Below are 14,935 nucleotides of genomic sequence, written 5' to 3' on the forward strand. Positions count from 1 at the left end.
CCTGAGCAGCTCAGAAAGAAGATTATAGATGTCCAGATTATAGACCATCTCCAAGTGGCTTTATGTTCCTCTGATCCAGTTGCCAGTGTCCTTTAAAATGATAAGACTCACAGGGCTGTAGCCAGCCTCCCAGGACACGGACGTGAGAGGAAATGCAACGCCAGGCTGATCAGACAGATAGAGCAAATGGTAGAAAAAGAGCCAAGATAAAGAGCTTCATGGAAGAAAATCCAGGAGGGTTCCAATACTGACAGGAAAACACACCAAAAAAGCCAAACAGCAAATCATCAAAATGCATATTGACTAGCTCTGAAGTTTCTGAGACAAATTTATCCACGGCTGAATGTTATTAAATTCACAGAAAAACCAGCAACAGAATAAGTTCAGTAAGAAACACTTGTATTTTCATCTGACAGGGCAGCTTACATATGTAGACAGTCAGCTTTGCAGATCCCAATCCGGTTCAAGTTAGCAGTTTTATTATGTGCCTTATGTTGTAGTCAGAGAGCTGTCAATCAAAGACAGGAATACGGGAAACATTCAACGATAAACTCCAAACAAACTGAGTTCAGTAGTTCTTTAAAAACAGTTTCAGTCACTTCTCAGAGCTTTGTTAGAGGAGATGGATGTGGCCCTGTACATAATCACTTAAATGTTATAGGAACACAAAACGTTGGCACATTGAGACAGTGATATTCAATGAATGTGCAAAAGAGGGACAGTCAACCTTTCTTTTGTTTTCCTCACTGTAATATTTATTTAAGTCAATAGATGGCACCATGTGGCAACCAAACTCCTCTGTTGCAAACAGCCCTTGCACATGCACGTGTAAAAGAATCTAAATTAAAAACAAGCTCCAGTAAAACAGGATGAAAAACACCACCATGACAACTCTCTCATGCACAATATGTTCGGCTCCTTTGGTATAGAGACCTCATAGTCCTTTTTTATTCAATTTTTAAAATTTATTTTTTTGCCACTTTTCACACACAGCTTGTTCCAGCTTCCAAAGTCCCCAATCCACTTCCTCTTCTTCAGCAGTAGTAATGTTCCTGCATGCGCTGATGCAGCCAGTGTTCCTCTGGTTTCCTAACCGACTTGACAGATTCCAGCTTTAAGCTCGTGGCGGCAAGTAGTCCTTTGTTTGGTGTTGTTGCTCACTCGTGTGCTACAAAAGGGTCTAGAGGTGGCAGGTTCCAACTGTGGATCTGTGTCAGTCTTTGACTAGCCTGTAAATATGATGCTGCGCGCCGTGCTCGCTAGTAGACACCTCGAAGACGTAAGCTATGCACAGCAGGGTCTCCAGTGTGTCCCTGTTAGTCACCACCTGCAGACAAGCACAAAGAGTCCATGTTAGTACGGCCAGGGCAATGAAACTGTAACATTAGTGTGCAAAAAAGAAAAGAAAAGGGTTTATCTTTAACATTGGTGGTTTTAGCAGAAGTGAGGTTTCTGCATCACCACTAAGACATTATTAGAGGGACAATTTGGTGTAACAGGTGAGAGAACCCACCCCGCTTTGGAGCTCTACAGCTCAGCCATACGTCACAGTAGAAATGTTATTGAAAGTTTTAACAGGTCACAGAAAGTGGGACTTTCCGTGTCTGAGCTGGCTTTTTGATACCTTTTATGGTTTTTACACAGTCACAGTTTAAGTTTTTCGATTTCCGTAGATTTTTCCACCGAATTTTCAACTGGCATTTGATGATGTCACACTCTTACCTCTTTTTACTCCATAACTCTTTTAGTACATATACAAATTATACATCCAAACGTAGGCACTTTGGTGTTTTGCCCAGTGTGTCGCTCACTGCGATCAGACAAATTCCCTCAGGGTGCAGGGAGTGCACACCCAAGCTTCTATTGCATTCAGTTTTATTTTAGCTCATAATATTCTCTTCAACCTGGAAGTAAAGGATCTTTTGTACTTCTTATATGTCCTACATAAAAAAGTGTTTGTTTGAGGCTTACCCCTCCATCTGTTTCTGTCTGCCTCTCTTATGTTTGTTATCAGGGAGTGAGAGACGCAGGTATGTGGTCACCATGGTGATGTTAATGCGCCACTGGCAGCAGCCTAAACATTTCTTCTGATCTCTATTCCATTTGCACTTCTTTATACAGATTATACATCAAAATGTAGGTATTTTTTAATAACTTAGATTATTACAAAGTTGATGGTGGAATTTGGTACAGTAGCAGTATTATCACCCTTTAAAACTTCTTCAGAAACTTTCTAGTTACAATTTAAAATTGCATTTACATGGAGACTTTTATTTGATTGACTCATTTAGTGACTTGGAACTTGAAGACATTAGACAAAATTAGTGTATAGTTCAAGGAACTGAAAAAACAACCCTGACAGAACAAAAATTAAAAACAAAAACATGCCACCCTCCAAAAATTAACTCACTTTATTCACTCAACAATGAATTAAACACCAATCTCTATCACCAAAATGAGTGTAGCCCATCAATACTGCAACAAGCTGAACAGGAGCACAAAACTTAGCAAATCATTGCGTTTTAAGTTGCACTGAATGCAACACTTGTCACAATAAGCCCATTGATTCATTGTATCGTTACAGCATAAAATGCGAGTCTCCATGTATCTGTTGTCTGTATGTGACTAAGTGCCGTTCGTGGTTAATATGAACTAAATCAACCCATTGAGACACCTAATGACATGCTGCCATGTGGTCGTCAGCGTGGGCTCAATATGGTCATTGTCCCCCTCCCGGCTCGTTCTGTAGGAATGCAGCCCGTCAGTAGAAGGAACAAATTTCTTTGAACCCTGTTGTTGAGGATAGCACGGTTGCTATGGTAATACGGTCCACTCAGTTCACTTTTTTCCTCCCGGTGTCTGAGGAGCACAGCAACTCATTCAGAAAAGTCCAGCTCACTGCAGGGTGCATACAATGTTCCAGGAGACAGTCTAAAATTAAAGGCCTAGCACTCCTTGAAGGAATGAATATTGCCTGACACCTTTCATTTCAATGCCAGAGTTAAAATAAGATCATCTAGTGTTGTGAACTGTTTTGGTCAAACCTTGAAAATAATGTTACGCTCAATCTCATCTCGAGGGATCTGTTAGTGATCAGGATACATGTTTGGGTTGATTCTGAGCTACTGGTACACAAACTTTTAGCTGAATATTTGTAAAACTGACTGAGTTATAATAATTTTTCTGTGTTTATTAGATGTGGCGGCCATCTTCAAATGGGCTGACTTTCTAACTTATTACTTTCTGAAGGTTTACTGACAGATAGTTCTACCAAGCACATTTTAAAAATACATATTATTAAATTCTAAAGATTTTTTTCCAAGCAAAATAATTTTAGGAAAACTAGTGTAAACATTCTTTCTAGACAATCTTTATTTCTCTAGGTGTGAAATAAATCTGAAACATTTAAAACAGAGAGTCGTCCGTGATGCTAATTAGCTAAGCGCTAGTGACCTTCTATAGAAAATCATTGTGTGCTGACAGTGGAACAACAAAGGTCAGGAGTTAAGGTACCTTCAGTGACCCTGAGGTCACTCAGTCAAAATGATTTGATCAAAATCTGATCCAATTGGAAGAAAAAAACCTAAATCAGGACATTCCTTCTGAAAAATAACAGATAAGCTGCTGACTTTTTGTTTGAGGTGTGTCGAAATATCAACAATCCATTGTAAAGCAAAGGGGTTTTCTGGTGATGTAATTAAGTAAAGAGAAATAAAGGCTTTAATACAATCAAGGTGTTTCAGATAGTTCAGGAGCTTTGTCTCAAGATGTAAAAATCACAGCCAGAAGGTCAAAATGTCAAACTACTCCTGTCTATATTTTTACAGTACAATCACATCCCTTCTGTGGACCCCCCACAGCTCAGTGTTTACCTGTAGGATAGTGAAGTTTTCCAGTACGCTGTTCATCATGTATTTCTCAGGGAGGTGTTTAAGCTTGTGGATGAAGTTGATCATGTATTCACATAACGGGGACCGGTGGATCCGAAACACATAGCGCCCATTCTCGAAGCGTGCATACTCCGTCTACAGAAAAAAATAAACATCTGCAGGTTCACAATTCAATTATCCATGGTCTAAAGGCATATCTTATGCTGTAAGAGAGTTTAAAACGCATAAAAGAACAAAATATGCAGTCTGGCGATATCTTCACTGGATACATTGGATCTACTTGACAAGCTGTAATGTGAGTAATGCAATATATCTAATGCAGCATATGGCACAGCAGATTTAACAATAAACATATTTCACATGACAACCGTAATCAAATGATGAAACCATTACATATCATCATGTGGTCTACTGAGGCAGATGGCTCTACTAAGGGATGAGTGTGTTTATGTGTGTGTTAATAATGTACAATCCGTCAGCTGTGTGTGGGGGCAGGGCGGCGGCTGTGTATGGTTAACAGGAAATACAGGACTTAGTCAGCTGTGAATCAGTTTTTTACCCATAAATCAGCTGTAACTGACTGGAATCCACCTTCACCAGAAACTGTTAAGTCAGGAAGGTAATGATTCTTTGAAGATGACTCTCATGACTCTAAAAATATCACTCTTCCATGGCCTAATCAGTGACATCTTGTATATCATTTACTGCTTCTAATTGACTGTGATGCATACAGTAGGCTTATAAAATTGTTTTTGCATAAATCACTATGACATATTTGAGAATGGATTTGTTTGACTTTGGCAGCAAAACCCTTTGGTCTTGGCTGCGCTCGAACTAGCCATTGGCTCATCAGTCTGGTCAGAATTAAACTCTATTTCCCCAAACTGAAGCCGTTCAAAGAGCTAGCTACAATGAAAGGAAATGACACCTTTCCTCAAAACCAACCTTTAAAACATTAGAGCTATCTTTTAAGGAAGTAACTCTGGTGACATCAGCATGAGCAGTTTCTTTACCAAGGAAGCAAAGCCATTCAGATAAGAGATTCGATGCAGCGCTCTGAGACCCAGACACAAAAACACAACAGAAGCTGGTTTGTAGACCGATTATTTAATTCTAGTGATGGCTAGTGAATTTTGAAAATGAGGTCTAGTTAAAATGAACACGGCCATTTTTAAAAGCAAATAACCAGAAACAGGCAACGATCCCAAATCATAAAGCGGCTGCTAAGATGAGAGCTCGATAAGACTGCTTTCTCTGCTTTCAAACAATTTGTTGCTGAACAGACACTTGTGCTATATTAATCATCTCTGTATGAGTAAAGGTTGAAATAAACATGCATTATGAAAAGCCTGAATTGCTGCAAGTTGGTCTTCTTGTTATATTTGGAGCGCTGGTCGGTAGACGAAGAAGCAGAGGCGGGACTAAACTCAAGCAGGGGGAATATTCGAAGGATAATCAAATAAATACTGACGAGTTCAATGATAATTTTTCCTTGAAATGCCTATCCCTATTTAACTCACTGACTATTTGTATTGTTAAAACAACCAACCGAATGTTTTGGGTGTACGCATGCCTTACCTCCACTTTCTCCACCACCTGTTTGCCAAAGGAGCAGACCTTGGTGGATGAGGTGATAATCATGTTCTCAGAGCTCTCATACTGGCTGGACATGCCATAAAAAAAGCTGCTGTCATCCTGCAGGTTCACACTCAGGTCCGCCTTCAAGGAAAGAAGCAGATAACAGGATCAGCTAAACAAAATGTGTTTTTAACCTGCTGCCCTGCCAGTTTATGTCTACATGTCTACAACTTATATTGCATATTGTGAACTTTTTGCATTATTTGAATCCATTGCAGTAGGCTTTTGCCATTCTTTTCAACATTTTTAAGATATACAATGGACTGTTTTCATGTTTAAAAACTGCTTTTTTCTACACTGGTTTGGATACCGGGCTGCTTTAGAGAAACTGAACAAGCAGCGCTGAATAGTATTGGGATTGGAGGTTTGGGAATGAGGATCAGTGGCCCCTGCTTTACCTGCTGTGGATAAATCAATAACCTGTTTACGGAATCATACAGCCTCGTGGAGAGAAGAAGATGTACAGGTTAAATATAATAAGTTGACTGTTTTCTCAAACAGATTAAAATCTCAGATATCACCTGATGCCAAAAAAACAACAGCAATCTCAACTTTTTTAGTCTTTTTGAAATTTTTTGAACATGCAGGCATCCTCTGATTGCTGTTTACTGCTGCAGTTATTTATATCACTCACAATTAAATGAATATATCAGAGAAAGTGATTATCGCAAAAGGTTACTATCATACTGTACTAATCTAACTGCACGTTTGCTTGTTGTTGGCTAAAATTTTTGTCACTTTTACCTTGATTCCACTCTACTGTTTTAAGCCTAAATTGTTAAAGAAAGGTCTAAATAATGCTGATCCCAGGATCTTTCTTTAGAAATACCAGCTTGTGTGCAGGAAAAGGCATTTGCATGTTTTTTTTTTATGGGAATGCATCTAGCCTCTAGTTTTGGATAATGATTGTAAAATTAAATGCTTTCAGTCTTGCAAATATACAGCGCTCGCTCCCTAATCAAAGATAAGTAGAATGCCATATCCTACTTACAGATCTGATCGATTCTTGGTTGAGCCAAGAGGCACTCGATGGACATATTTTTTTGAAAATGGTACAGCTCAAGTACGAGTAAATTTAGTTTTAAGAATCTTACGAAATTGTGTTTGTGTTTATGTGTTTTGTGTTTGTGTTAAAAGTGATCTATGATGATTTATATATATATATATATATATATAAATCATCATAGATCACTTTTTGTGATTAAGTGACTTTCCAATAAAACCATTTAAAGTGCACCCTAAAGTAAAGGCAAAAACCAAACATTTGCGTACTTGATTTTCTATGACAAAAATATGCCTTGACAAGTTTAATTTAAAGGCAACCAAAAGTGGTGATCTCTTACACACGGGTGGAAGGACATTCACCCCTCTCTTATCCTCCCTCTGGTTCAACTTTGAATTGAGGCGAGTATAATCAGATTTTGGATCAGACTGAGGTAAAATCTCCTCTGTCAGACAGCTGGGCTGTTTTACCGTTTCCCCTGTCGGGCTCTTGTCTTCTAATGGGCCATTGAGACACCGCTCAGCCTCCTCTCATGTCTTCATCGCCCCGTTTGTCTTCATCCCTTGCTCATGTAATTTCTCTATTTGTCTTCATCCCTGGGGCCTAGTGGCCCTCCCCAAACTGCCATTCCCTGCTTCCCTAACAGCCTGCGAGGGAATTCATCCAATTACAATCATCAGCGTGCAATTGGCTGATTAGATCATGGTGGGCAGGCTGGCTGTGTAACAATTTAGCAGAGCCACTTCAAATCGGATTCCCCCTGCACTTCAAAGGCGTGAGACAATCCGTTAGGACAGGGCCACGGGCGCTGAAGGGGAGAGGAGGAAGGTGGGGGGGGAGTGGGGCAGCCAGTGGCCCACAGAGGAGGGGGGCTTTGCTGGAAATTCAATCTAGAATACCATAGCTTTGGAGGTGGGTCAGCCGCCTGTCACTGTCACCATGCCAACCTGCGCCACAGCACCCCCCCTCAAGTCACGACCTGCCTTGCGGAAGCGGCAACATCAAATCCACTTTTCACATCTTTTATCAGGAACTATATGAGTTTATAGCATTTTTGGGTGTGTCAGAGATTTTAATTAGCTCATTTAAAGGCTAAGAATATTGCAGCAGTGGTGTTGAAATGCCCTGGTGTTTACTAGCATTTGTGTCTTTTGTCATGGATGCCTTGACAACTGGACGAGCCCCTGGGGATATGAAAAGATGAACAAACCGAGGGGGGACAGTGTCATGAGCATGTTTTTCCTCTGGCGCGGAGCTGCACATGTCATAACCGTTGACTCCACCAGGCTCTGACATGAATTAAGAGAGTAATATTTCACTGATGAACGACTTGTTGGTTACGTGTCACCCAGAATTTCTCCTGCAATCCATATCTCTTGTTCACACTGTCTGCATCCCTATTTGTATCTGCCGCTGCTCTTTATTGCTGCCTTGCTCTCCTTTCCCTCATGATATACGGCGCGGGTACTCGTCCCCTCCTTCACCTCACCCCAGAATTGAATGCCGTGGTTCGACCAGCTGCTCTTCCCAAGGACCGGAGAAGACCCTTTCCAATATGGTGCCACTCACCAATGTCTTTTATCTCTTTACAATAAATAATATGGATGCCAAGCATGTGAGCAGGGTAATGCCACACATACACACCCATCTGGTGGTATGAGAAGCAAGGCGGCGCTTTGAACTTGACATTCACAGCGTCCGGTGCTCCAAACCACAACAGTAAAAACTATATTTCACCATTACGTGAATAAACCCAATCAGACATTTTCTTTCCACTCGTGGGCCTTCAACGGCAAGGAATATACCTCAGTAATGAAAAAGATTCACTTTGGAAATTATGCGATTGTTTCTCCCTATTCTAAGTCAGACTGTCATACAGTCTCACCAAGCATTTTTGGGTTGAATTGATGTGTAAGCTGAGGTTTGTAATTAATGCTGAACAATTGCCTTTTTTTTTTTTAAATTACAAAGACAACTCTATGTTTTACAATGTTCTGAAGGTATTTTCCTGTAAATATAAATATATCATCATGTTAAAAACTTGGCTTACTATCTTCTTTTCTACCTCTTTAGAAGAAACTGGTTGTGTTTTTTACACACTGATGTTAGCATAGCAATGGTTGAAAAATGAGTGAACAGAAGTTCTCAGACCAACATTAACCTTTTAGAGCGTAAATCTTGATTTGTGCTCTCTACCATTTTACATAATTTGCAGACTTTAGTTGAAAGCAACATGTCATGCCTTTGGGTGGGTGTTTGTATTTTTTTGTTTTTGTTTTTTTTAAATCCAGAGAATGACGATGCCTCACCAGCAACAACCTCTCAAGACAACCTTGATCGTGCATGCTTCGTGCTTCAAAAAAATATATACTTATCAGCTCATAATGACTAATGGAGGCCCTAACCTATTAGCCAGATCTGTCCATTTATTAATTCTTTAAAAACCATTGCATTTAATCCTTGTAAGTCAATGTAACCACATAACAAAGAGCACCAAGATGGCTTGGAAAAGTGTTGGACGTGTCTTGACGGTAAGTAAAAGTGGGTGGGTATATTTGTGGTACAACACGAATACAAAACGTCTTATCCTGAGGTACTGACAGAAAGATAAACAAAGCATGTGTCCAATTACATGGTCTACCTAGCTCCTCTTGGTTCCTTTTTTTATGATCTCTACTTAGACTTTTCTACGCTTTGCACTCTCCGTCTGTCTGCATCCTATAATGACTTTGCCATCATGCTTTACTCTCACAGTATCTAACTGTGAGTAGAGAGGGCTGCATGATCATCTGTGCATGAATATGTGTGTGTGTGTGTGCGTGCGTGCGTGTGTATGGTGTGTGGGGTGGGGGGTTCTATAAATAAGAACACATGGGGGCACGAAGGGTGGACTCAGTCTAATAGTGCAGAGACAGGTGTCTGGGATCACATTGCTTTTAGTGAAAGATCAGGCCTGCCACTCTTCCCAAGGCTGCCGTCACACACACTCATATCCCAGACAAATACAGTAATGGGAAAGGTGCGCTGCACAGCAATGCTCACTTTGTTGGCATATAAACCAGCAGTAAGGTCAAGGGGGCAATGACTTTCCAACCATTCTGGCCCTAAATCGCACTCAAATGCCTTCAACTTTGATGCTTAAGCTTTCCCATCGAGGTTAACACCGCCAGGCCATTAACAGCCAACAGGTGCTACAAAACATTAACAAGAGTGTGCTCACTTCAACCTCGTGACTTGGAGAGGATTATATGATCACGTACGAAACTTAAAACACACAGAATCTCAGACTGAGCTTTGCATCGTGTATTCACATGAAAACTATCATTTAAAAAGAAATGAAAATGGGCTCAACTGGCCTTTAATCATAACAAAGTGGTAAAATAAAAATGCAAAAATGGAGGGGGAGGGGTTTGCTTTACCCAGAATTTCACAAGAAAGAACGCGTTGTGTGGCCCTTTGTCAAACAGCTCTTTCAAGCCTCCCTTCTTCTCCGGGAACTTGTCATAGATCTGCCTGATGTCCACCGACTCCAGATAGGGGTCACTGTAGCTCGGGTTGGACTGGCCGATATGTACAAACAGGTGCTTGTTGAACTGGAGAGACAAAAGCCCCAAATTAAAGGCACATATGTAGTTTGTTCAAGTCTAATTACCAGCTTTAGATCTGGATATTTTAAAACATCTATTAAATTTTAGACCTATGTAAACATTAAATCACATTTATTACAGAATCCCATCAAGTACCCCAAAGCATCTGCTATTTTGCTTCCTACTAGTTCTATTTATTAATTCTTAGGTGAAATAATACAGCATTTGTAGGTGTAAAACAAGAATATCTTGTCAGCATCAATGAAAATGTTTAGTATTTTCTTGTTTTCAACCTGCTGGCTAATATTTTAATATTTACTGGGCCTTTTCTCAGGTATAAAAGACAAAAACACCTGGATTTTATATACTTGAATGTCCCATAGTCTTTTTTACAGAAAAAGAATAATTTGAAAAGTAAGAGTTACAACAAAGGTTTGCTTTCTACCGCAACACCAGAGGATAATGCACACTGCATTAGAAAGCAAAAAAACAGACAATTTTGCATAAAGGTCCAAATAAAAACATATCTGAAACTGTATTTTCTCTATAACCATTTATTCTCTATACCATTGAGATACTGTGAATTTGAGTGATTAAAGGTAAGTCAGAGTGTGCAGCATTTGATTTTCACCTGACAATAATAAACACCTAGATAGTCCCACATGGATAGTCCCCACAGTTGAACTCACTGTCTCTGAGTCCTGAGGTTGCTCCAGGAAGGCTGAGAACTCCAACATTCGCAGCTTGGAGCTGGCAATGCTTCGACCCTGCCAAGGGGGGGCACCAGGGGACATGGACAGCCCTGCTGTGCTTTCATAACCTGTAAAACACATGGCAGTGAGTGCGCAGATGTCCCGTGTAAGTGTGACCGAGTTCAAATTGAAAATACAGTCAAACTGAAGCTAATTTTCTGAGCTTTGCATGAACTCGACATGGTGATCTGGGTTGACCCATCACTGACATGACAGGCATCCGTCAACACAGCAGAGGGGAGGAGGAGCACCCACCTGTTATTGGGGCCGGGCCGGACGCTTGCATGGCGTAACTCTGCTGGGAGAAGGGCTTAATGCTGGGGAGGAGAGACAGACGAGAGAGGGAGAGGCATGTTATTCTCCCCCTCGGCCTCATGACCCCATCTCATGTACTAATTGGACTGCCTGACCTCGAGGGACGCGGGGAGCAGAGTGGAATGCTGAATGTCAGACAGCTGAGGACTTTTCTTTCTAATTGTTCTGACTTGTTTTGATTTGTTCTGAAATTTTCTTCCTGACTGAAATCTATCTGATGATTATTAAGCTAATCACATAAGAAATGACTAATGAACAGAGAGCGACTTAAAAAAGTGACTTACTCTTCATGGCCTCCTGGCTGTCCTGGAAGTGTCCCATGCCAGAACTGGGAAAAGCAAAAGAGTGCAAATTAAATAAAAGAATTCGACTTTAAGAGTAATTATGACACAAGAACTGTGTTCATTTTGCAGTCAGGATGCTTGAACTAAAAAAACTTTCTCATAGAATCTTGATCTAATACAAGACAGAAAAGCTCATTTGTGGTCAAATGAATCAAATAAACTTTACTTCTAAATTTAATAAATATAAATTTATATTCAGTCAAGAAAGTTGTGGGTCAAAGTATCTGTGATCAGACTACAGAATTGTTTATTTTAAATTATTGCTCTGTGACTATCTGCGGGTCATCTGTATCAAACAATACAGAATTGAAAATTAAATATTGTCAGCATCCAAAAACAATATGATACAGATACAGTCAAATTTTCCCTCTGGCTCTTTTCATGTTTGCTTAGCCACGCCCAATGTAGAATGACTGTGCAGTTTGGTTTGAAAGGATTTTTGTTCAGTAAACACATGCTTTAATAGGGTTCTCAAAATGAACGGAAGAATATTGAATTTTGATGGCCTCTTCAATTAGGAAGAAAAGTTTGATTTTATCCCCCAAAATTAACTTTGTGTAGCTCTGTTTAAATAGACCAAAAGAGGTTGATCGTGTTCTTTAAATCAGTCAAAAAACATTTAAAAGTCAGACAAATCCTGTTCCTATAAAGCGACAGTTGTCACATTGTAAAACTAATCAACATCCCAGAATAAGAGGACCATCTTTTTATGATATATCCTTGAATTTGAATCTGGACCTTTTTTGGGCTACATTGTATTTACCATTTGGACTTGTTTTTTCTTTTATAAAGTGCTCTGAGATGACTTTTGTTGTGAACTGGCGCTAAATGAAGAAACTGAATTGAACTGAATAGCAAATTAATTAATTCTTAAAAGTAATTAAATTAATATCGCCTGCAGTTTTCTTGCCAAAGTGTTAAGATCTTGCATGATTTGTTAGAGCTCAGGACATGTTTTGTGAATGACTCCCAGCTACTACCACACCAAATTATAAGTAAATAGCTGTAAATTTGACTGAACTACAGCCATTTTTGTGTTGGCTAGTGTTGATTAGCTGTGGTGACTGTAATAATGGCCACACTTTTAAACAGCAATATTTTTCAACTAAAAAGAAAAAGAAGTGCTCAGTGTGCTTAAAATGATATAGGGAATGCTGGTGGAAGACTCACCCCACCAGCAGTGGGATAGGCTGGTCTAGAGAGGCCCTGAAGAGCCATCTTATTCTGGAAGGCTGTGGGTGAGATGATCTGAGCTGAGGACATGGTGGCCATGCTCTGCAGAGCTTTGTCTTTGGCCGCCTGATCCTACAGAGAGAGACAGACGGCGGGCGTTAAGATAAACTGACAAAAGGACAGCACTCATCGTGCTCCATGTAAGTCATCAGCCCACTTTCCTGCTAACATAAGCAGAGCCCTAAAAGGGGAGAGTGGAGGCTGAGGCCATCTTGCATCATTGGTGAGTCCCTGCCAGGCAGAGAGCCTGGGAGAAGGTAATATTACCGTCAAGGGCCTTTGGGTCAAGAGTTAAGTTTATTGCTTTGGCAGGGGCAAGCCAGTGATGACAACTAACTTCTGTTGGAGGTCGTACTAGAAGTCATGGCAGTTATTGGGGTGATATGTCAATACGCTCTTTAGGCTGATATCAAAACTGCAACACACTATTATCAATAATAGGGAATAGGTAAAAAAACAAGTCTAAAATGTGTCATCTAATACAAAATGATACAGTTGCTGTTTTTGATTATCAGTTTCCAAACTGCAGAGGACTACAAGCACTTGCCACACTTCCCAAATGGGCAAGGCCACACAGAGCATTCTTCTTCTCAGAACTGGCGAACACAAGGGCATAGCTGAAATATTGGGGGTTGCATGTGGCAGGGATCTCAGTTACACTAAAGACATTTTTAAAAAGGCTGGTCACAGAGGCCAGCCCTGTGACCGTCGCAGAGCTCTGCCAGCTGAACCCTCGTGGCTACCGTCCAAGGTGAAGGAGAGCAGGGTTGCCTGCTGTGACTGAGAGCATGTGAGCGAATGCGAATGAGAAATGTAAACTGAGAAAGTAATGGGGAGACAGGGATGTGTGAGCTTTCAGCATACCACGCGGGAAAAAAACCTTCATTGTGGCACTCACGGAATATAAAACCTGAAGGGATTAATAAAGGGAATAATTTGTTTTATGACAATTGCATTTAGTCAATGGAAAGCAAGCCCGAGGCTTTGTGAAATACGTTTACATTCATCTGAAATAGTCCCCTCTAAAACTGATGTCAATTAGAAACTGCAATTTTAAAAAGCCAGTTTATGTCTTTGTGTTTGTACAATGAAGAAATAAGGCATGGATGCTAAAACACATTCAACATAAAACAAAGCCTCTTTATTATAAGAGGAAACTTCAAACTCTAACATGTTCATCTTGTTTTCCATTTGTTTTAACTCAAATTAAATTACAATCATGCCAATTGACATCTTGAACAAAACCTGCAAGAACTTGGATAAAATTATAAATTAAAAAATAAATATAAATGTGGCATGCTAAAGGTAGCATCTCGCTGGACAGCAACTGTTAGAAACTAGCTGGTGACCCAAAACTGTGAGAAAAAAGATAAAATTTGAATTATTCTCCCCTAATTCTGAATGTTTGCAACCAGTGAGCTGTGTGGTTGCATTTTGAAAATCACGGCCTGTTTCTTTGTGGACAGATTGCAAAACTATATAGCACAATATTTCTTTGACCACCTTCGCCCATAATATACTCACATCAGCTTGTTCCTTTGCACCAACTGTGGCAGTCGTCCCCACATTTATATTTTAATCTAATGGAGTACATTTTTAAAATGAAGATGACAGATTTGGACCAGTTTTTCAACATTTTTTATTAATCAGTATGGGTTCTACACCTGGACATTCAGGCTTGTTGCCTTGGATATTTTCTGTCATAGGAGTGTTGCGACTATTTTAGAGAAAATTTGCCACATAAATTGTTTGAACATGTTCAAAATTCAAGTGACAAGACTGCCAGCCTCAGCAACTTAGTGAGGAAATTAAGAACCGTACAATCATTTCAGGACATTTATGAGACTCCTCTGGTGGAAGAGTAGGGTTAGAGTTACCATAAAACAAATCTGTTTAAAAACTCACATAAAATACATTTGCGCCACAACTAATAACTTTTGGAGTATTAGCACTTAAAGACCAGATTTCAATTTTAATTAAATATGTTTAGATAAAAAAAAATACAAGGAAAACTTCATTTTAGGTTAAATCTTTCAAAGAATTTGAAGAATGTATAAAAACATAAAGTTGACTCACGTAGCGTACCTTCAGCTTCACCTGGATCTCTCTGGCCTTCCGTCGGGCTAGAACCTGGATGTGGCTGGACACCTAGGAGACACAGGCAACAGGAAGT

At 39.9% G+C, this 14,935-nt stretch overlaps 1 protein-coding gene across 2 annotated transcripts in view; it reads right to left on the minus strand.

Moving 5' to 3' along the window:
- Window positions 1-382: 382 nt before the first annotated feature.
- LOC108246608 (transcriptional enhancer factor TEF-3) overlaps window positions 383-14,935 on the minus strand; it is a 29,310-nt gene continuing 14,757 nt past the window's right edge. Inside the window, exons 3-11 of one of the 2 annotated variants that reach the window (XM_037978385.1) lie at window positions 14,839-14,910; window positions 12,700-12,834; window positions 11,470-11,513; window positions 11,126-11,187; window positions 10,808-10,938; window positions 9,951-10,124; window positions 5,469-5,609; window positions 3,873-4,025; window positions 383-1,327 (exon numbers count right to left, since the gene is read on the minus strand). In XM_037978385.1, coding sequence (XP_037834313.1) covers window positions 1,214-1,327; window positions 3,873-4,025; window positions 5,469-5,609; window positions 9,951-10,124; window positions 10,808-10,938; window positions 11,126-11,187; window positions 11,470-11,513; window positions 12,700-12,801 — 921 coding nt within the window. In that variant the 5' untranslated portion in view covers window positions 12,802-12,834; window positions 14,839-14,910 and the 3' untranslated portion in view covers window positions 383-1,213. The remainder of the gene's footprint in view (window positions 1,328-3,872; window positions 4,026-5,468; window positions 5,610-9,950; window positions 10,125-10,807; window positions 10,939-11,125; window positions 11,188-11,469; window positions 11,514-12,699; window positions 12,835-14,838; window positions 14,911-14,935) is intronic. The other variant, XM_037978384.1, reaches the window with a different exon arrangement.

Source organism: Kryptolebias marmoratus, linkage group LG11, assembly GCF_001649575.2.
Source record: "Kryptolebias marmoratus isolate JLee-2015 linkage group LG11, ASM164957v2, whole genome shotgun sequence".
NCBI lineage: Eukaryota > Metazoa > Chordata > Actinopteri > Cyprinodontiformes > Rivulidae > Kryptolebias > Kryptolebias marmoratus.